General features: G+C 43.5%; 2 protein-coding genes across 2 annotated transcripts in view; one reads left to right on the plus strand and one right to left on the minus strand.

Moving 5' to 3' along the window:
• Nucleotides 1-212: 212 nt before the first annotated feature.
• The window catches only part of smad3a (SMAD family member 3a), a 36,473-nt gene continuing 14,310 nt past the window's right edge, over nt 213-22,375 (plus strand). Inside the window, exon 1 of the mRNA XM_086106426.1 lies at nt 213-869. Within this exon, the coding sequence (XP_085962552.1) occupies nt 667-869 (203 nt within the window). The 5' untranslated portion in view covers nt 213-666. The remainder of the gene's footprint in view (nt 870-22,375) is intronic.
• Nucleotides 10,015-13,734, minus strand: LOC147207337 (uncharacterized). The gene has a single exon (XM_086106425.1). The coding sequence runs from the start codon at nt 13,254-13,256 to the stop codon at nt 10,650-10,652; it is 2,607 nt and encodes an 868-aa protein (XP_085962551.1). The 5' UTR covers nt 13,257-13,734; the 3' UTR covers nt 10,015-10,649.

A 22,375-nucleotide genomic window follows, 5' to 3' on the forward strand; every position in this document is an offset into this window, starting at 1 on the left:
CATAACTCCAGCCCTCCAAGGGCTACATCTTAATTTGGCACAGGAGAATTCGTTTTTTTGCAGAATGCAGGCGCACCATTCGAAAATGGAATGGGTTGCGCAATTGTCCAGCTGTTTCGACGGCCTTTTGAAGGGTGGGCTGTGCAGTCCGAAGTTTCAATAGACACGCTCAGCTGCAGCGCCTGCATTTGCATTTCATGCAAACTTCGCACGGCGGAACCAGCGCAGCGGATGACTCTGAACTTAAAAAAAAAACCCCACACACACATTGAGAATTAGAGCACACAATTTCGACAAACAAGGATTTGTTTGAGTTCATTTGATGAGGAATAATACGCCTCAGGCGACAATAATCGGTCTCTGTTTTAAAAGAAAAAAAACGTCTGAAAACGTAAAGACGGCACTAGGTTTCTCGGCGGAGGGCTACTAATTCCACAGCGCAACCGACTGCCATCACACATTTCGTGAGCTCCAGTCAAGCGGACAGAGTTCACTGCAGCGTTAAAACCCGGCATGCCACCGTTTGACTTGAATAATATTGAAATATCGAGGAAATAACAATTTCCCACCGTGCGGTCCGGGTCGCTTTGAAAGACAGCTCGCTTGGGGTTTGATTACGGCAGCCGAACTTGGGACCATTGGGAGAAGTCAAGAGCAAGCTAAAAGATGTCAATTCTGCCTTTCACTCCCCCCATCGTCAAGCGACTTTTGGGCTGGAAGAAGGGAGAGCAGAACGGCCAGGAGGAGAAGTGGTGTGAAAAAGCCGTGAAAAGTCTGGTGAAGAAGCTGAAGAAGACGGGACAGCTGGATGAACTGGAGAAAGCCATCACCACGCAGAATATCAACACAAAATGCATCACCATACCAAGGTAAGACGAGGTGACTGTCAATTGGCACCGCCGCTGCTTAACAACAGCAGGTTAATTACTACGTTGTGCCACCAAATCACCCACCTATTATTTGAACTAATTTGGTCTTTTCTGCTCTTCGGCGTAATATCACACTCGTTTCCGTTTCCTTTCTCTCGCCGATATTACTCATCGCACAATCACACATTTTAAGAACAGGCGATTAAGGTGCTTTGGATACACGACAAGTGAAGTGCCGGTGGACAGTTTGCAAAGGCTCGCTGAAATAGTCCACGCCACGCCATCAAACACACATTTAAAGCATTATATCGCATGGTTTGTGCATTTGTGCAAGCAGAGGCACTGAGGACATATTCTGGAGCTGTGCATTTGACACATGCAATGAATGCACTGACTCAAATGGAGTGCAAGTTATATAATTTGCCCTTAATCTGCTCGGTTTTCTGGCGCTATGTGCCGGTGCTGTAACACTGCCTAGTGCTGACCTCCTCTCGCTCTTCTCCTCCCTGAGCTGAGTGGGGCAATCAACAGCTTGCAGATGCAATCAACTAGACTGGAAAGTGAGTGCAGGGGCCGTGAGAGGTCAGCTGTGGTCAAAAATGCACTCATCGTCTATGTCTTTACACCAGTATAACTGGTCAATGTTTCGAGTAATATTCCAAGTTTTGCAAGGAGACCCTGTTCTGTTGTTTATTTTTGTTTTTGTTTTAAATCAACAACAATAGCCTTGTGATAACTACTTTGTATAAGGCAGAGTTCCCCAAACTTTATTGAGCCAAGCCACATATTTTACATTGGGAAAATCTCATGGGACAATGTACACCGCCAAACAAATGTCACAAAAATGAGGCTGATATACAGGGAACACCCATTTAACACACACACGCAATAGCTGAAAGTTCATGGTATAGACAGACCAAATAGAACACAGGTGTCAAACTCAAGGGCTGGGGGCCAGATCTGACCCACCACATTATTTTAAGCAGATTATGTGCATTTACTGCATGTGTATTGCTAAAATATCAATATTGTCAAATGACCACACTTTTAGAAACTTTGATACTTGAGACATTTTTTTTGTTGTGACTAATGTACCTATTATTTTGTAAAATAATATTTCAAAAAAGCAGTTCCACCTCACAGTGGCAGAGGTGCAGGGTTTGATTCTGGCTCCGGCCTTCCTGTGTGGAGTTTGCATACTCTCCCCGTCCCTGCGTGGGTTTTCTCTAGGTACTCTGGTTTCCTCCCACATTCAAAAAACATGCATGGCAAGCTAATGGAATACTCTTAATTGTCCCAAGGTGTGATTGTGTGCACAAATGGTTGTCCGCCTATGTGTGTGCCCTGCGATTGCTTGGCAACCAGTTCAGGGTGTATCCCGTCGACTGCCTGAAGACAGTTCCAGCCTGTGACCATCGTGAGGACAAGCGGATTACATAATGGATGGATGGATGAATGTAAGAATATTTAAACAAACAGGTCTTAAGTGCCTCTTATTTCAAAGACAAAAATTAGTTTGACACCCCTGATATAGAAGCATAAAAAATAGTTTTACTCCTCTTATGCACTTTAAAATTGATTAAAATACATTAGTGCCTGTTCTTACTTTTGCTCGCACAGTTCTTTAATATAAGAAACCAGTATGCTTGCTTCCATCTGTTTATTTGCCACTATCAGTTTAGACACGATCCGACAATAGATTCTGATAGTATCATGACCATTAACAAAAATATCGCTGTATCCGTAATATTAAAATTACAGCTCAAAAAGGTTGTTTTTAAAAATATTTGGGGAAATAAAAATATTTTTTTCCCATTGAATACAATCTACTGGTACTTTATTTTAAAACAAAATTATAGAATGTTGAGTCCTTAAGAAGCACGTATAATGGTAAGTTTAAATAAATACAATAAATAAATACGAACATTGTTTTTTAATTTGAACTCTTCTTAGTAAGTCACAGTGTCCCATCACCGGTGAACTATTTTGAATAGTGAACTTAAAGAGGTGGTTCATTTAGTTAACTCTGCAAGCGGCCAATCGTATTGTACCCTGCTTAGACATCCCCTCCCAAAAAAACAAACAAACAAAAAAAAAAGTACGAGGTCATTATCGGTGACAGTCTTGGCAGTTATGAAAACCCTGACTTTTACAAACCATGGTAAACCATCACACCGGTAACCGGCACATGCACACACCTAGTTCAAGTTTACTGTAAAACTGACATAAAACGAAAGCAAATGTAACGCTGTACGCATTTTTAAACACCAAAATGTTCAGCCAAACCATCATAGTCAGAGATGTTACATCAGTGTCACATTGTATAGCACTATATTGTGTTAAATGTTGCCCACTTGGCAACCATTGCAGCCTGATCGTCCTGGAAGGGGTATTACCCCATCTGCGGCTCTTTTCAAGGTTTCAAATCTTTCACCGGATGTTTTTTTTTTCCTTTTCGAGTTTTTGATTGCTCTCCTGCGGGCCAAGATCAGGGGATGTTGTTAATATTTGTCAACTGTCAACATTTGAGACTTTTCTATGATTAAGGGCAATATAAATACATCTGATTTGACTTGGCACAGTAATTATAAAGCTTCAAACAACTGCTACTTGAACACACACACATCAGCAACACATACAAATAGAGCAAAAAATACTCACAGGCATTCATTTATTCTTTCAGCCTCCTCTTGCTCTGAATTACTCTGTATCTCTTTGAGTCGACCTCAGTACTGTCTGACTTGTAGCACAACATAGTACTCAACTGAAGGTCTTCCACATTAAATATGCCCGTTCACTACACTATAAAAACCCATAAGAATGATGCGTCATGTAAGAACCATGTATTTGGGGCATGAACGATGAACCACGATATAGAGGGGAAGACTGTATACAGTACAGTAATAATGATCTCAATTTACTCACAATTTTACTTAATAAGTGTCAGTCATAAGTTATGCTGTATGAATGGCCATAGGTGGTAGCAGGGGTTATCCACTTTATGTATATTTTGCCCTCGAGTGGAAGAGCATTTAATTCTTCTGCCTGTCACTATAGGTCCCTGGCAAAGAAAGATGAACAACAATGCATTCCGGACCAATTCAGTGAAATTGGACAACACTTCTGTGCCAAGGCAAACACTACAGCCACTACAAGGCAACTTCAATATGAGATACTGATGCAGAGTATTTGGAGGTACGGTGTCTTGTTTATGGGCACATTAGCACATTCAGCAAACTCATTTCACCAACAACCCGGCTACGGTTATAAATGAAGTACCATTCAATCCTTTCCTCTCTGTTTAATTTGGCTAAACTCATCACTGTTTGGTCTTTGAAATAATCCAAAGAGAGATGGATTGCGCAAGCGTAGACACGGATAAGGTTTATTCACAAAAACGCAAGACCGACAAAGTACGACAAAAGACGCTAGTAACAAAGAACCAGGAACGAACGAAATAAACAAAAAAACACTTGCAAACGCAAGGATGAATATAAACGTAAATTGCTCGTCACAAAAGGACAAGTAAGTCCAATGCACGGCAATACTTCAACCGTGGAAATAAGAACAAGGAAATACAAGAAAATACAAAATACAAGCAAAGTGGCGAGAAACTATGAGGCAAAAACTATGAACGTCGAGAAAATTCAGGCACTTGGCGACTAGTTGTGAGCAAGGCTGTAATAATCCAACAGGATTTGTCGGCATGGCAGTGTCTTTACAGGCAGCTGGCAACGAGGCATGACTAGAGGCAGGTGTGGCTCACGAGAGAACGCCCACTCTCCAGCTGGAGTCTGGAAAAACAAAGCAAACAGGACAGGATCATGACAGTCACGTTTAGGGTGGTTGATTTTCCACTGCAAGATAGCATTGCCAAGTCACTGCCTGTGTAACGGTCAACTTGACTGACTTTCCTTCTTCGAGTCTGGGTTCAGTTCCCTCAGTGACAGTGTTGCGCGTGCCAATGATTGTCTGTCCTGATAGAGTGTGTGCCCTTTGATTGACTGGTGAGTAGTCTGCCTTTAACCTCACGTCAGCTGGGATACGCTCCAGCTCCCCGCAACCCTGAACAGGATAAGTAGGATAGAAAATGAGTGGAAAATAGTCGTGCTCCCGCAGTAGCGGGAACTGCTATGACGTACAGTAAGTGGTGCGTAGCACATCACTCACAATGAGAGACAAACGGGCAACGGAATGGCTGAAGAATGACGGCTTTTTCATACTTTGTTTGAACTCATTTTTGGAGAAGTCGTTTTCAAGTTGCTCACTACAGCAGATAGAAAACAGCAACGTGGCACACAATACCAACGCTTATGATGAATACTGAAAAAAATTAAAAGACAATTAATTTCCGAACGCGCGCTTAGTCAGTAATCATTGCCTTTATGGTGGGGAATATAATACGTTTCTAAGAAAAATTGTTCTCACGAAGGGACTATAAGGAAAGCCAGCAAAGGCATGTTAATTGCTTAGATAACCCAAAACTGGCACTTAATCGTTAAAGACCGGGATGAAGTGTTTGGGTGATCGAATACGAGTCCACTTTTCACCGAAGTCTTGCTGGAACCATGTTAAAGTGGAACGTTTCCAGCTTTGAACATCAAAAGAGCAGGACATTTAATAAGTGCTTTTTTCGTTCACGTGATGCAATCGAAGGATGTGTTCATTGTACTAAGGAAGAGGATTTTTGAGGAAAGGATGTGAGCACCTTTGCCATGTTGCCTCAATCCTTTTCAATTTTTTGTTCGTCCAAAGTGAGACTCATTCACTCAAATGGCTTGCCATTTTGGCCAATACAGTATGCGGCTAAGAAGTGAAAACCCCCCAAAAACATTATATTACAACAATGCTCGAATATGCCTCTGCTCTTTGACATTTTTTGGCTATTGTGTTTGTGGTGCATGCATGCTCTGTATTGAAGTCAAGTAGTCGATTTTCTTGTTTTGCTAGCATGAATTACCCTTTAATTTATTATCGAAACGTATTGCTCGATTCAGAATGGTCTACATGTGCATTGCGATACATACCTTCGACCTTTTAATACTCAAAGCGCTTTTACCACTTTATCGCATTGAATCAGCAATCATGATGGTGGATGCTGACATGGCAGTAAAATAGTGCTGCTGATGAATTGCACTTGACTCAGTCAACGTCAGGAGCAACTTGGGGTTGAATGTAGCGCTCAAGTTTTCGGAAAATTCAGATGTGATTCAGCGAACCAAAATACTATACGGCCTCTCTTCTCTACTGGCAACTACCTGTCACATGGCTGTTTAACGTCGGCAAAAGTGAATTCAGAATGTGCACTTAGTGTTAAAAGTAACACATAGAGGCTGTAATTTCGACTTAATCACATACCGTATGTTGGCTGGAACAGAAGAGTACACGGGGCACTCCCAGATTCTTGATTCCCGCAAGTGCGCATATCACAGCTCGTACCGTACAGCCCAGGCCAGCAGCATTCACGCTTAAGCCTACCCGGAAATTTATACAATGTTTGGCATGATCCAGGTTTCATATTTCTCACCACTAATACGGAGGGGAAGAGGCAGCGCGCATTAAGATGACCCCGGATCAGAATTGGCTGTTTGTGTGACCTAACAGTGTCCCATTGAGAGCTGCTGGTTCTATTAATTCTCCTGTGCGCTGGCATGCCGAGAGCAGCTGCCTGCATGTTGAGGCCCGTCCTTGTTGAGGTCAGCTCCTTTCTCTGCCTGACACTTGAACTCCGTGATGAGGCTTAGCTACTGCACCAGTGAGCGAGTCAGCCCGTAGCTGCACCTGCTGGTGGAGTGAAGACAAGCGTTTAACTGTCTGATTTTCATTTGACAGTGAACACCTTATTTCAAATACGATTTGTGCTGCGATGCTTGTTGGCATCTACATTTCTTTCAACCTTTTTTCATTTAATTTTCCCATCAAGTCTTGCATGAGATTGTGTACAAAGGCTCTTTGAACTCCCTTTAGAGGCATTTCACCCATGAAACTTTTGGTGGATGGTCCTTATCATTTGACCATAGTATACACTTAAAATGGGATGTTTCACAAATCTTTATAAGTCCAAAATACACTCACATCATCCTTACTTTCACCAATAATCTGATTGCTGCGCACCGTTTATTTATGCGACTTCCTGCCCTGTGAAAGCCCAGCTTGCACCTCCTATTGCTTTCAGCAAACATGTGGCGTGTTTGTGATTTTGCCCTCCCGAGGTATGCCTTGAAGCCGTTTAATGACATCCCAGCTGCATTTTATTGTAAAACTAAACACACAACAAAAATAATCACACATTGTCCATTTTAATGTCATCACTTTCGTCTCATATCAGTCATATAAATCAGGATGTATTGTATTGTATTGTATATTTTGATAAAAATCGATATTTTTGCCTGAAACACCGTCATGATGCTGGCCACCTCTTAAAAGTGGAAGTTTTGAATCCAACCGGAACTCGTTCGCTGTCGTCAATACGGTTAGGAAACAGGAATTCTGGGTACGAGCTCTAATTTAATATATACGTGTTGCGCCTGAATATAAGTCGGAGGACCAGCAAAACAATGAAAACAAAAACTGTTGGAGGAAATACAATCTGTGTCGCTAAATTGTACACAGCGACCTTCTGAATTCCCATTCTTAAATTGGAAGTAGCACCGTGTTAATGTTTATGTGGTTTGGTTGATCATCTCCAAAGGGCCCCATCTTTTTTTGCTCTTGAGTTCACTGTGGTTTCGACAGGGCATTTCCTTTTTGGGAAGCTCAATAAACACTAAAAGCTTGATGGCAACACTCCTGCCCACCAAGAAGCACTTGTGGAATTGTGGGAATGACTTATCTCCTTCCTCTTTCTCTGCCTGCTTTTTAGTCTTTCCATTTGTCAAGAGCAGTCAACTTGAGATCATCATAAACCGGTTAACAAACACTCTTCAACTTGAAATGAGTCAACCGTAAGGGTACAAGTCTGTGTTTTAAGTAGCTGCAAAAAAAGTAGACCAAATGTAATATTGTCACACAGATTTCGATCGTCAAATTCACACGAGGATGGTTGAACACCTTCATTTGGATTTTGACCACAATATTTGGGGAAATACAAGTGACAAACGAGTGATTTGGGAGTTCCACGTTGTGTTTGACTTTTTGGGTCGCACTCGAGTGATGATTCTCTTCCCAAAGCCTCCTTGTTCATGTGCGTGACTAAAGCGTTTGTAACAGTCTTTGTATGTGCTCACACATTGTTGTGTGTGTGGGCACTGTTTGCCTGAAAGACACAAATTAGGTCACATTCGTGTGAGGATCTTTAAGACTCAATTCATGCTTTTGAGCTCATAAAAGGAATGTCTTATATCCATGCAAAGACTGAAGGCAAACTGGGGCATCAGAGCTTTTGATGAACTGATGTTCTCCATAGATACAACACTTATGCCACATACGCGTGGAAAGTAGCCTACATAATGCTCAGGGACACAGCTGGTTTTCTTTTGCTAAGATGTGATGTAACAAACTTCTGGTTTTTAGTCATGCCAGAAAACTAGACATCCAAATAAAAATCCGAAGCTGAACTGGGGAGGCGAAACCTTGCTTCAGCTGGAAAACTGTCAGAGATTTTCTCGGACAAAGTTAAAGAAATGACTCGGCACACAGGAAAATTGTCTTCAATATCGGCGGGAGCGGATCTCTGAGAGCGAACGACGGTTAGTTGCTCCGCGATCACACTCTCAGTCCCGCCACCGCGAGTTCGACATTTTATTGTAACATATGCAAAATACAAGAAAAACACTGCCCCCGATGTTTGCATGCCGCACCCCGGTCCGGCTCCTCGGTAGTGATTGGTTACCTGTTTTTCCAACTTGAACCACCAGTACATTGGCGCCTTTTCTGGCTGGTCTACATCGAATTAGCATGTTGTAGACTTTGCGGATGGTCAATGTCGTCTGGGCGCGACGGGTGTTCTCAACTCGTCTTTTGTTGCTCAACCGCTGTTCCCGAATTATTCATTCCCCTTTTGTGACCGAGTGTCGCCTTCTCCCCTGTGGTTGTCCACCTGTATTGACGTGCTAATTGTGGACTTCAACAGTCCCCCGGCCAGATGTGTGCAGGCATTTGGGGGTGCTGGATACGCACCCAAACGCTTCGATGTGCCCAAATTAAATGAAACTTTAAACATGATACAATTTTGCTCATAGATTCCTCTAACATTCCCACCTCTGTATCATAATTAAAGTTTCGTCAAACGCCCAGGTGACATTGATATGCAATTGCACGGGTGGGAAGAAAAACTGTCCTGAGGGGAAGGGGGTGTAACGATCAGGACAGAAAACCCTTCCCGGGCAATGGCTATACATTAAATGAAAATCAAAACCTAATCTAAACACAAAGTAATTTAAAATCAAATCGAATCTAAACACACCTCGAATGAAAATCAAAATCTAACAAAACTAACTACTAACTAACTACTATATACAAAGTAAGCCAACCCAAGAACATCAAACACTCACATCTGCAATGCTTTTCTGTGAAGTCGTCATACGGGCTTACATAAGGTTCCAGTAAATCAATCACCAAAGTCAGTGTTAACATAATCTTCGTCAGACTCCGTGTGCACCTGTTGGTACTCCGACATGGCCACAGTCAGGTGAGCCGCCACTTCACTTTGATAGCATCCATGAATTTGGCAGCACAACCTCTGACCAGCGGGATCACGCAAGCGACACGAAAACACAAAAAGAAAAATATACCAACAATCGTCTCCTGCCTCCCGACATTGAATCCCATGGGGCAAGTCACTCCTTCTGTGGGCCTGTGTGCCCACCGTGACTTCTCTTAGGCCAATAAGGATGATGCCGATGATGCTGATGGTGCATCGGCAACGCTTGACTGCCCTTCCGGTGGTCTTTCGGCGGCACGCAAGGTCAGCGCACTTGGACTTAGGTGCTGATTCTCCTTCCTGGGACTGGCGTCGCTAGGCCCCTCAACCTCAAACCGAAGGAGCTTGCACTGCGACTGGTGGATCCAGCCATCGCGTCCTTCGATCTTGACCGCAGTTTTTGTTGCTGCAATCACTTGGGAGGGGCCATTCCAGCGTTCACTGTCCCAGAGAAGTCTTTTCAGCACTTTGAGGAAATTCTGATCACCACTCCGGACCTGGCGAGTCTGTGGAGCAGAACACTCTGGCAAGTCATTGTGCCTATGCATCTCTTTCTGATCAAATAGACTTTTAGTCTCTCTCATTGTCTCAATGAGCCTGGCTTTGACAGTTCCATTAATGCATTCCACAAATCCAGCCGATTGCGGGTGGTACGCACAGTGTCGCTCCAAATCAGTGTCCAACAATTCGCCCAATGCTTTCATGACAGTTCCTGAATCATCGTGAGCGCTCGAAGACAGTTCAACCCATTTTGAAAACACATCAACAATGACAAGACAGTATCGTTTCCCTTGTGTTTGGTTCAAACAGATTACACAACATCTCCAAATTTTTTTTGAAATATGCATAAACCCATGTGTATGATAATATTGGTGCACCTGTGTTATCATCGCTATCATCCCCCCTGTTGACACATGTGACAAGCCATGTGTCAACCTCGCGGCGCACTCGAAGAGAGAGATTGGAAGCCAACGTTTCCCGCCTTCCAATTTCTCTATCCCTGCGTCATCTGGTTGTGCTCTCTTATTTGTCCAATATTTTCGTTCTGTGTGAGGTGCAAAAATTTGTCTTGATTTCAAATCATCCTGTGTTGTGTCCTGTGCCTCTATTGCTAGTACGTCACGTGTTACTGCAATTTGTCAGCTGAAATGAACGGCCGGAGTAGTCATCACTTTCCAATTGATGTATTGACGCACCCAGCCATCCTGTGTTTCCTCGCACCCCGGATTGGCGGGGGAGGGGTTCCACAGGTGGTTTGGAACGGAGCTCGCAAGGTTATTCATATTTCTCCACTCACATTGCTCCGGTTTGCCGAGCGGTATGTAAATGTGTTGCCCTTGTGAGAGGAGGGGCTTGACCGCCCTTCCTACCCGCGCTGTGGCGAAACACCACTGATCTTTCCAATACACGTGCTCAACAACGATACCCTGGGGTTGCAGGCCCAGAAAAACTTTAGTGTAGTCAGGGTCTGGTCCTGGTGTCTGCTTACGTCTGATAGTCACGTGCAGGTTGTTCGCCGTTTGCACGTTACCTCCTGGCTTTAATTTGGTACCTGCCAATCGAACTAGACATTCGGAACTCCGAGTTACGTCATCGTTCGGTAAATCGAGTGTCCAAAAATAGCGAGCATCATGTTGACTGTTCCCCATGCGGGCTTCAATCTGGCCCTTGTGATTTACGATGGTGTAAATCTCGAGTTGCGTTTGAGCATCCCGTCCCAATAAATTATGTGGACAGCGAGAATTTAGCGCGGCTTCGACGAGTGCCTTCCGATTTGGGTCTGTGGGGGAAGTAATGGTTACTGTTTGCGATAACGTCAGGGGCTGCACGGAGCCGTGTGCTCCTTTCATGCGAATTTTGCCATCGCTTGGCTTCACAGTATCGCGATCCCAACGACCAAGAACAGTGATATCGGCGCCCGTGTCAACAAGGAAGACGGTCGGGATTCCTTCAACCAACAACGTCATTTCCGGTTTAGTTATGGACGAGGTTTCACATCTCAGCAGGTAGTTTTCTGTGTCGAAAACATGATTGCTACCGGCTAAGATGTCACCCTCGTCCTCACTTGAGGCGGGCGATTCAAACAAAGGCGCAGAGGCCTTTATCGCTGTCATAGCTACCTCCTCTTTTTTATTCCGTATCGTTTGTAAATCCTCCTCATCTGATGAGGAGGTCCCCGTGCTACCATCACGCTCCCGCACGCGCCTGTCCTTCCGCTGTTGTCTACATTCTTTCACCATGTGACCCTTTTGCCCACAAAGAAAACATCTGCCTTCAACAAAACGTTTTTGGTCCCTAGGGGTTAATTTGAAGGGAGCAAACGACCGTATTTGTTTATTACCTTTATAAGGAGGACCCGGGGTTTTCCCGTGTGCGTGTGGGTTTTTTGCGGCGTAATAAATGTTGGTCACGTGACTCTCATTCTTCCTTTTCTTGTTCTCGAGTCGTTCGTAATTCCGTGCGTAATTCAAAACCTCATCGATCGGACATGTTGGCCAATTCAAATTATGTCTTTTAACATATTGGGTAACATCAGGATGTGCTTGGTTTAGCAAATGCTGTTTTAAATGCGAATTGAACAAGTCTGACTGTGTCTCAGGGATACCGCCGTGTATTTTGAACACTATTCGCAGACGATGGAAAAAATCGTCCGTAGTTTCGTCAGCCTTTTGGATGCATGTGGCAATTTGTTTTGGATCTTGCGTCCGCTCGTATGCCTTGGCGCAACGTTCCATAATTTGGTCAAGGGGTCCCCCTACCTGCGTGAGTTCATCATAGCACAGATAACCTCCCGCAGCTTTCCTACCATTAAAGTTGCCCACAACTGCGCCAAACTTGGAACTGGTAGTTAATGAGAGCAATTTCAAAAGTTCACTCGCGGTAAGCCTGTGACTGTGGACTAAATCGGATAGTTCCCTTACGAACTCGTCCGGATCGTCCTTCGGTTTTGGAAGTGACGCGGCGATGTCTCGAAATTCGGCTGGCGTCCATGGTCTATATACGTACAGCGATTTGTCGTTCGTCGACGGCATTTGAACCATAGGGAACGCTTGGAAAGGGTACCAGTCGAATCTAGACTCATACGAATTATGCTCTAGCGAGGTGGATGGGTCGAGGGTCCGCCTCCACTCACCCACCGTGCCTTTGGAGCGCGTTTCGTGTTGATGTCCATGGTTTGGACCATCCTGCGATTTGACCGGGTTCTCTAGACTCCAATTCTGTGCGGTAGTTTGATCGAGGGGTGTTATGGGGGCTTGGTTAGTTCCCCAGGGCGGAGGGGGTACCGAATTCTTTTCTCTCGTAGTTTGCGATTGTGGGGGGAAGGCCGGGTACAACTCCCCCGAAACGGCGGCCGCTGGAGCGGCTGAGGGTTGCGTTGCAGCAGCCTCTGCAATTAAATCCTCATCCAGCCTCTGACGTGTGTCTTTCGCCTTTTTCACCCGTATTCGTTTGGCCCTTTCAACGAGTGTTTTACACTTGTACCATTGTTTACCGTGTTCATTATTTTTCCGCTTTTCTTTGTCTTTCAGCGATAATTTGCCCAACACCGTTTCCAATTCATCGCAATCATTAACGTCTCCCGAGAATCCGTATTTCTTTTTCCACTTTTTCACGAATCGCGTTGACCCTCTGCAGTCAATTTCAGCTAATCGTGTGTTTTCAATGATCGCCTCTACATCGTAACGTGCTGTTGTCTGCTGTGTTCCGCTCAATCGCCAACAACCCGAGGACTTCCGTGTCGCCATGTTGCCTAGCAACAGCTGGAAGCGTTTAGAGGTATTTTACAAAAAGAAAAAAAATCGCGATCTAGATCTGGGTCGTCACCCGAAAACAAACGGTACGTGCCCGCGCCGGAGTTTATATGGGTTACGTTACCACAATAGTGTGATCACCAATCACACTCACGCACTAACACAAACCGATACGCGCAATATACGCATACAACGTTAGATGCAACACACGCCGAGGTGGTCAACCTCCGCAGGAAGACAAAGCTTCCTTACCGTTTTCGCTTAGCGAGAAACGATATCTAAATGAGCCGATGCTCTCACAGATGCGCTTGGGCTCTGTGTCCCGGGAATCTAATTTCCCCCGTACCGCTAACCACGAAACGGTACTCGAGCTAGCCTACTCCGTTTTCGGCGTTAACTCGTCTAATTCCGTCATTCAGTGGAGATAACCGACTACGCAACGGCTTCTCCACCACGCCGACTGACCTTATTTTTCCGACAATTGTCCCGATGCCGAGCTGAACCCAGGTTCGTTGGATGATGGCGCTTGCTTGCTCCTCACGGTGTCCGGTGCGGGGCTGGCTCCTCCTGGAAAAGTCTCCACGAGGTCTGGTCGGCTTCGGAGGCGCAAAACACGCGATCAGCCACGGATCGTCCACCGGAGGAAATCGGAGAGTCCAACAAAAAGCTCAAATCCGTTCGAACAAGCACATCATCCTGCCGACAACGCCAAGTTTCTGTCAGAGATTTTCTCGGACAAAGTTAAAGAAATGACTCGGCACACAGGAAAATTGTCTTCAATATCGGCGGGAGCGGATCTCTGAGAGCGAACGACGGTTAGTTGCTCCGCGATCACACTCTCAGTCCCGCCACCGCGAGTTCGACATTTTATTGTAACATATGCAAAATACAAGAAAAACACTGCCCCCGATGTTTGCATGCCGCACCCCGGTCCGGCTCCTCGGTAGTGATTGGTTACCTGTTTTTCCAACTTGAACCACCAGTACATTGGCGCCTTTTCTGGCTGGTCTACATCGAATTAGCATGTTGTAGACTTTGCGGATGGTCAATGTCGTCTGGGCGCGACGGGTGTTCTCAACTCGTCTTTTGTTGCTCAACCGCTGTTCCCGAATTATTCATTCCCCTTTTGTGACCGAGTGTCGCCTTCTCCCCTGTGGTTGTCCACCTGTATTGACGTGCTAATTGTGGACTTCAACAGTCCCCCGGCCAGATGTGTGCAGGCATTTGGGGGTGCTGGATACGCACCCAAACGCTTCGATGTGCCCAAATTAAATGAAACTTTAAACATGATACAATTTTGCTCATAGATTCCTCTAACAAAAACAAAAGCAACAAAAAAAAAATTAAATAAAACATGGAAGGATTCATGCACTAATGTTGCTAATGTTCTTCTCTTATGCTGTACTGTTTCTTGCTTTAGCACTTCATAGTTTTGTCTGCTACCCTAAAGGGCATGTTAATTTCTTGAGAAAAAAATCCAGTGAATGCGTAATAGGATCATTTTCACCCAGATGCATGCATCATGTTCCAGTCATTATGGGAGAAGAGTTTGTTCTCCATATGAATACCAAACTAAACTACGTCCCAAAAGTGATGGCATAAATAAGGTCCAAATTTGCGCTGATTGCCAACAAAAATGACCAAGCATTGTTAAAATGGCTCTGTGGGGAAAAAAAAGACTTGCTTTGGAAAATACCCTTACTTCTTGCTCACTGGGGAACCAATCTTTGTATGACTTGCTTGTTTTTATTTACGGTCCTTTCTTTGTTACTTGCTCGTTAATTTTGCCCTGCTCAAAGTGACATCACAAAATCAAAGGAGAAAAAAAAGGTTCCGGGGGTGGGTTTGCGGCAATTTCCTCCGAAAATGACATTGTGAAAAATGGCAGTGTGGCGAAAGAAACTCGCTTACAAAACGTAAAACATGTTTGTTTCTATTCAATCTGTTTGCTTGTTCCAGTACCGTACAACACCGTCATGATTCTTTGTGAGCAGCAAAAATGATGCTTGTCGAGCTGACAATAAAAAGTGACTCGTAGGCTCGGAGGTATAGCGCCCAACAATTTACTGAGATGCGTGTGTGACAAGCATTTGCATCTACTGAAATTGTTGATTCAAATCAGTGGTGTCCAAACCTACTCCTGATCATTTGAATCAGGTGTGTTGATGTAGGGAGACATAGAAAACAGGGACTCTCGAGGACCGGGGCTGGACTTACCTGATTCAAATGGAGAATAGGAAGACGGGAGAGAGTGGAGGATGCCGATTGTGAGGCCAAAAAAAACTGCTCCGGTCTGACAATTTCTGGATTAAAAATGGTAAACGGTCATCATCTCTGTCTTCAAAGAAAAGTCTTCAGCAGTCGCCGTGGTACATCTTACTGTATGGATTAGTCTTAACCCTAACCCGAATGTCTTCAAGAAACTATAGAATTGGCTAGAACACTGGTGTCAAACTCAAGGCCCAGGGACCAGATTCGGCCCGTCACATTATTTGATGTGGCCGCGTGAAAGCAAATCATGTGTGTCAACTTCCATGATCCTTGTTAAAATCTGCACCGAAATATCAAATTGTCATGTGTATTACAATAACGTTGACATTGTGCAATAATTTTGTTTTCCTCTTTACAGTCACTTGAACAACAATTGAGCAAACAACAAACAAACAGTTGACTTGAGTGATTTCAAAACCAGTAATTCATCAATTTGTTGCGTAAAAGTAGTGATACAATGAGATAATCAAAGATTTATTCGGTTTCACTGTCGTAATGGCCCTCCGAAGGAAGATGCCATTCCAAAGTGGCCCGCGACAAAAATGAGCTTGGCACCCCCAGTCCAGACATTATTTTCACGGTTGTAAACGCCTGTCTCATTCAGTAGTTTAGTGTTAGTTCAGTGTGAAGTTCATGTGTCGGAGTAAGAGTGTTGTAGACAATCCCTTGTGTTGTGTCTGTTACGGGGGGAGGGTGGAGGGAATTGTGGGCTGCTGTCAAGATCAAAGGCGAGTGCGTTATTGGCTGGGACCGTAAAAAATGAATGGAACGATGCTAAATAAATGACACAGAATGGTTGGTGTGGTATCCTTGCACAGTAGAAAGAGGTTTGTACTATGTGATAATGGTGGTGTGTTTTCACAACAAAGCACAATTTATAGACATGTTGCAAGTTTGTCAATGCCGAATCGATCATATTGTGGAAATAAAAGCCAGGGAGGTTTATTGAACCGATGTGGATGGTACATTGTGAGATTCTGAGGAGTGATTAGTGACAGCTGATGTTGTTACCGGCATTTTATCCGATTGGGCTTTTGGTCACTTGTTGGTCCAGTCAATTTTAATATTGCAATATCACCATTATTGTGTTCATCCCTACATGTTCGTTTCTTCCTCTGCGCTTCCTGATATGCTTACATTTGGAAAATTGTCGCGTCTGATTTGAGGCCCGAGCCAAAGGGGCAAGTCACACGTTTGGGTGGTATACATTAGCACAGATTCTATAACGATAGGATCAAATGTTCAGTGAATTGAAAATAGTGATTGACTACATTTGATGGGGGAAAAAAAATACTTTAGCATTTCATTACATTTCTAAGTGGTTTGGTGTGCTTTCATTATCTTTTCCAACACCAATCATTGGGCTTAAGAGTCTACCATTGCTCACTCGTTCTCTCTCATTCATTTTAAGTTGTACACCTGAGTCATTCAAGACACTATTGTGTGAATGAGTCAGAGGGTAAAAATCAATGTGATTCAGTCGGCGGTTCCATGGTAAACTCTAATGTTGCTAATAAGTTAATGAGAATTCCGACAAATTATTGTTGGATATCTGTCTGTCTAATTTGCCCATCGGTCTTGAGTGTGATAGCTTCGGGCAAATCTCTTTGAGGCTGCCTGAGACTCTGCGAGGGTGTGGGCTGCTGTTTGCTTTGTGGTTTGCACCGGAGGGGTTAAGGAGACTGCTTGGCCTTGACTTTGTCTATCTGCGGGGGTGTGCGCGTGCATGGGCTTTCACATACACAAGCTGCATAGACACACACGCACACACACACATGCTCACCAGACAACAAACCTGCCTTTGTGCTCAGTGGGTGCCGGTTTACAACTGGCTTATTTGCAGGAAACCAACTTGACATAAAGAACCATGGTTTCAGAAGAGAGTATGACTGCTGCTTCAAAGTCACAATCAAGTTAGTTCTCAGATAAGAACTAATTAATGGGGGTCAGTAATTTTGCCAATGTTGGAGAGGACAATCACCAACGGACATTCTTTGACAATGAGTCATGTGCATCGTAGAAATGAGAGTAAATTTGTTCCTTCAGTTTGTTTCATCTGCAATTCACCCAAAGAATGGGAATCGGGAGCGCCAGCAGAAGCATTTTAAAATGGTACACACGAGCTACGATAGTGATGTTCATGCATTTAACACGCTGCAAAAGTGCGTCCCGTGCCTCCGAGTCAGGTAGGGAGTGATTTCCTTTTCACAAACCTTTGGATTTACTTTATTTTTCTGTTTCATTCATGTTCGGGGCCGTTATGGCTGTTGCTGATAGCATGCGTGTCGGAGTCCGCAGGGGCGGTTCTGGATCAATTTCACTGAGGGGGCCGGGCTGGGGCCAGGGGTTTTGATGGGGGGGGGGGCACATTCAACCCAGGGCTAAAAAGACAGATTCGAAATCTTATTTGACTTTTTATTTCTTCAGACTTTGAAATTGTAGTCATAACATTACAGTGATGAGAAAAAAACAGTATTAGGAGGGCTAAAATGTCTGCAAGCGTAACAATACGTCTGTTGAGAATATTCAAGCCAGGGGATGATATGGTACCAGCCTGCCGGGGACAGAAATTGCAAATACACTGAAGCTAGATGATTTACATGCATATAATTATCCAAATTTTAAAAGGCAATGTCTTATATATTGATCCTGTTAAATAAAAATTAAAATAAAAAGGGAGACTAAAAAAGTTACACACACACACGCGCGCGCACACACGCACACACACACGCGCGCACACACACGCACGCACACTCACACACACACACACACACACAAACACGCGCACACACACACACACACGCGCGCGCGCACACACACACACACACACGCAAATAGCACTCGTGTCGTGGTAATTTCCTTCTCTGCGGACTGCTTCTCATTTTCCCGCTCATTTTTAAATGGCGCAGCGCACTAAAGGGTCCGTCTAGAATGTTAAATCACGCACTTTGGTTCCACCTTTCGCGTCGGCGACTCGGCACGACTGCGTAATCTGCGCTCGGAGGGGGGGCCACAGGGGGGGCCAGAATCGGTGCTACAGGGGCACTGGCCCCCGTTGGCCCCCCCAGAACCGCCACTGGGAGTCCGTGCATATGCACGTGCGGTAATGGTCGATCACAAAGGTTAGTTGGCTTGAAAGATAGATCTTTGGTTGGACACCTTGGATTACGGCTTCTGTTAACTAAATCTATTTTTGCAGGCTATATTTTTTCATCGGATTCAAATAACTTGATTGTTGCTTGGCTATAAATATCTGGTCCCGGTTGCCAGTCTCTTGAAGTTCCTGGAGGTTGTTGCGAATGTACGCACAGTCGATAATTTATAACAAACAGCCAATGAAATCTCAGTATGTTTATACCCATTGCCTAACAGAATGAAGGAAAATGAATGTTCAGTCGTGTGTTGCTTTAAAAAGTAATCAGAGTGGCTACCACTACCGCGGGCTATAGTTTTCCCTCCACTGCCTCTGTGTGGGACTTTGGAGGCGGGGGTTCCTCGTAACTAGTTGATCGACCACCGAAAGTGATCAGCTGATTTTTGCGAAAAAGTACAGTATGTGACTGGAATATGTTGATCAATGGCTTTCATTCCAGATCACAAAAAATAATCACCTGCAGCTGGTATGTTGCAGCCTGCAACCAACTAGAGACCAGCCTGTGTGCAGTGTCACGTCCCATCCCCCTTTCCTTAATATTGCACGTTACAGACCGAACCAGTAACAGAATATTACTATTTTTTTTCACAGTCAATTTGAAATTATGTTCTGTTTTTGTGTAATTAAGGGATGGGAATTAGGGTAGGATCGTTTTTCTTTTAAACTCTGCTTCATCAATTACAGTAAATATTCTCTAGTACGGACTCGTGTTTGCGCTGTCCAATTTGTCCTGATAACAGAAATTCCTCATTTGGGAAATGAGCATGGTACATGTCCTTTATGAACCTGCAAGTATGTTGACAAAATGCATGTGTAACAACACAATCAATAAAATACAAAAATATACTGTCCAAAAACTGTTAATATAACAAAAACTGCAATACAGGTGTATCCCAAAAAAATCACAACAGTAAAATACATACAGTATTTTAATGTTTATTTTTTTCTGTCTTGGGAAAAAAAATTGTATTTTGGATTGTTTTGTTGGATGCATTCTTTGGTTTATGACAATGTTTGCCTGCGTGTCATACAGTTTTCTTGCTAGTTGCAAGTAACTGTCCCGTTGATCACTGATGTCTGGTAATTCTTGTGCATACTGAAGGATTTTTGTTGCCATTTGCATTGCTTCCTTGCTGGATGGTGGCTTGTTGTTTAAAGTTTCGTAGATTTGCGTCTTTCCGACCCCAAGTGTCTGCTGGATCTTTTTAACTTTGTGTCCAGCCTCGCTCAAACGGATGCATTTCACTCGCTCCGCTCCAGTCGTTAACAGTTCTTCATGCGATGATCGACACGACGTAAGTGAATAAAGTTAAAATCTTTCGCAATTACAGTAAAACGCACGCCAATAAAAAGTCGCTTACACGTCTTCGTTTCGAAATCTGATGAATGAAAACGGCGAAGCGAACACGTTTCTTCGGTCGTGTCGAGTGGGTGCTGCTTTTAAGCTAGTGCCGCGTTCTACACGACGTAAGTGAATAAAGTTAAAATCATTCACAATTACAGTAAAACGCACGGCAATAAAAACTCACTTACACGTCGTCGTTTAGAATCTGATGATCGAAAAACGCGAAGTGAAAACTTGTTTCAGCGTCAGTCTTTTCCGTCGCATCGGGTGGGCGTTGCGTGTATTTAAGCTCCCGCGGCATTACACCTCCATCCGGGTTACGGGTAGTGGAATTTCCGCTTACGCAACTTCCGGTAACACGTAATATCGTAGTCAAAATGTTAATGCATACGTTTTTATTCCGGGTGAAGGATATTCCTAGTGAGGATCAAGCGGTTCGGAAGATGAATGAATGAATTAATTGACAGATTAATTGTTTATGAAAATAATTGTTGGTGAGTACCTCTAAAACAGTCCAATGTCCATCTGACTCATGTGATTGGAATCGGTATGGGCCGATTTCACTCATGGGTGATTGCTATCTTTCCAGGTGATCCTCCCAAGTCCGATTTGATCGTGGAAGAGAGCTACGCTCTTTGCACCAAACTGATACACCGCGATGTACATCTGAAGTTTCAATGGTTAATATGTTGTGCAACACAAATTAGTTTTTGCATTAGCTGCCTTCTTCATTAATGCATGATTCGCTAATACCACATTGGATATGTAATCTGGCTCTCGTTGGCCGTGGCTAGTCATTTGGGGCCCAAGGAAAACACGACCTAGGCGCCCCCTCCTTCTGAACCTTCGTTCAATTTTGACAATAGGTGAGTTATGTAATTTTGGCCACTTTGTCCTTGAATCATCTGACAGTTTAAGTCAGCCAACTAATAATTACCACAAAAGATTTCTATTGTTAATCTTTCTCACTAACTAAACAATGTGAATTCGAGAAAATTTGATCATTTCAACCATGTCCTTTTGAGATGTCTTTGTTTTCATTTGAATCCTTCAGTAATGTGTATAAAGAATATTTGTCTTATTCTTAGTTGGTCGAAACTCATAAACACAAAACCATTCACCTCCCGTGTTATGATGTTGCATGCTGAAATGCCATCTGCTCAAATTAAGCTGCACAAAGACTGTTAAAGCCTTTTTGTATTTATTGCCTTATGTTTCTGACACAAGAAATGCTAAGATTAGGTTTAAATTTATATTTGTTTGAGATTCTGCCATTGAAAATAATTCTCGATAAAATAACATGCTCTTAAATCAATGAATCTACTCCCTGAAACCTTGTGGAACTACCACTGGTGTTTACATTTACAACTCAATTCATTGAGCACAATCCCATCACAGAGATGATTTTTTTCTTAATCCCACTCCTAAAATGTAATCATATATTCCTATTCGCCACAGAGTGAACTCCAATTGTCTCGGTTTCTTGAATTATAGAATGGAAATGTCACTCAAGTGGATGGTTTATACAGCTGTTGGATGATATATTCCATTGTAAATGACTTGTTGTTTAAAAAAAAAAAAAAAAAGAATTAAACGTTGTTTCCCTTGGCCTGCAGAACTGGCCAACTTGTCTACCGTTTACCCTACTATACTGCTTGGCATTTGAACTAATTTATTGATCCCATCTGGAACATTTGAGTCATCATTCATTTTTATGATGAAAGTCACAGGCTGCTCTGGTCATTAACAAGCATCAAAGGTAAGCCTGCAAGATTTAGTAGAAAACTCATTTTTGGTCTAATAGATGGACATTGATTTTGTGAAGGAAAAACAAACGGTAGTGTCATAACAAAGGCAAGTTGACTGAGTGTCTTATTTCTACCCACAGCATACTGTATTCCCGTAAAGTAATGGCAGGATACAAATCATCTAAGTTTATTTATTTTGATTTCTATTACATAGCAGAGCAATTGTACTAGTAATTGCTGTTGATGAGTTGTTTTGGGATTTGATTTTTATTTTTCTTTAACATGCCAGGAGTATCATTTTCTTGAATTACAGCAGGAGGGGGTGGAGGGGGGAGTTGTAAAGTTTACACATCTTGGCTTTCAAGTGCATTCCTCCAGCGGTGCAAGTGATGTGCAGGGAACTTATTCCACACACACCTCCCACCCTTTCTGGAAAAGTCATTAGATGTGTCTTTTCCTTACAAAAGAAGGCGGATGCTGAGGGAAAGGAACCAATAATTAGGTGGGAGAGAAAAGCAAAGGCCAGCTTGACTGTGTCCCACGGGTGATATCATTGGGTTGGAGAGTGCTGGGACTAATGAAGGACGGCCAAAAG

Source organism: Hippocampus guttulatus, chromosome 3 (assembly GCF_054856545.1).
Source record: "Hippocampus guttulatus isolate MCC_2025c chromosome 3, RoL_Hgut_1.0, whole genome shotgun sequence".
In the NCBI taxonomy this organism is placed as follows: domain Eukaryota; kingdom Metazoa; phylum Chordata; class Actinopteri; order Syngnathiformes; family Syngnathidae; genus Hippocampus; species Hippocampus guttulatus.

Excerpts from the sequence above, each read along its gene's own strand:
- LOC147207337 (XM_086106425.1), bottom strand. The coding sequence starts at position 13,256 with ATGGCGACACGGAAGTCCTCGGGTTGTTGGCGATTGAGCGGAACACAG.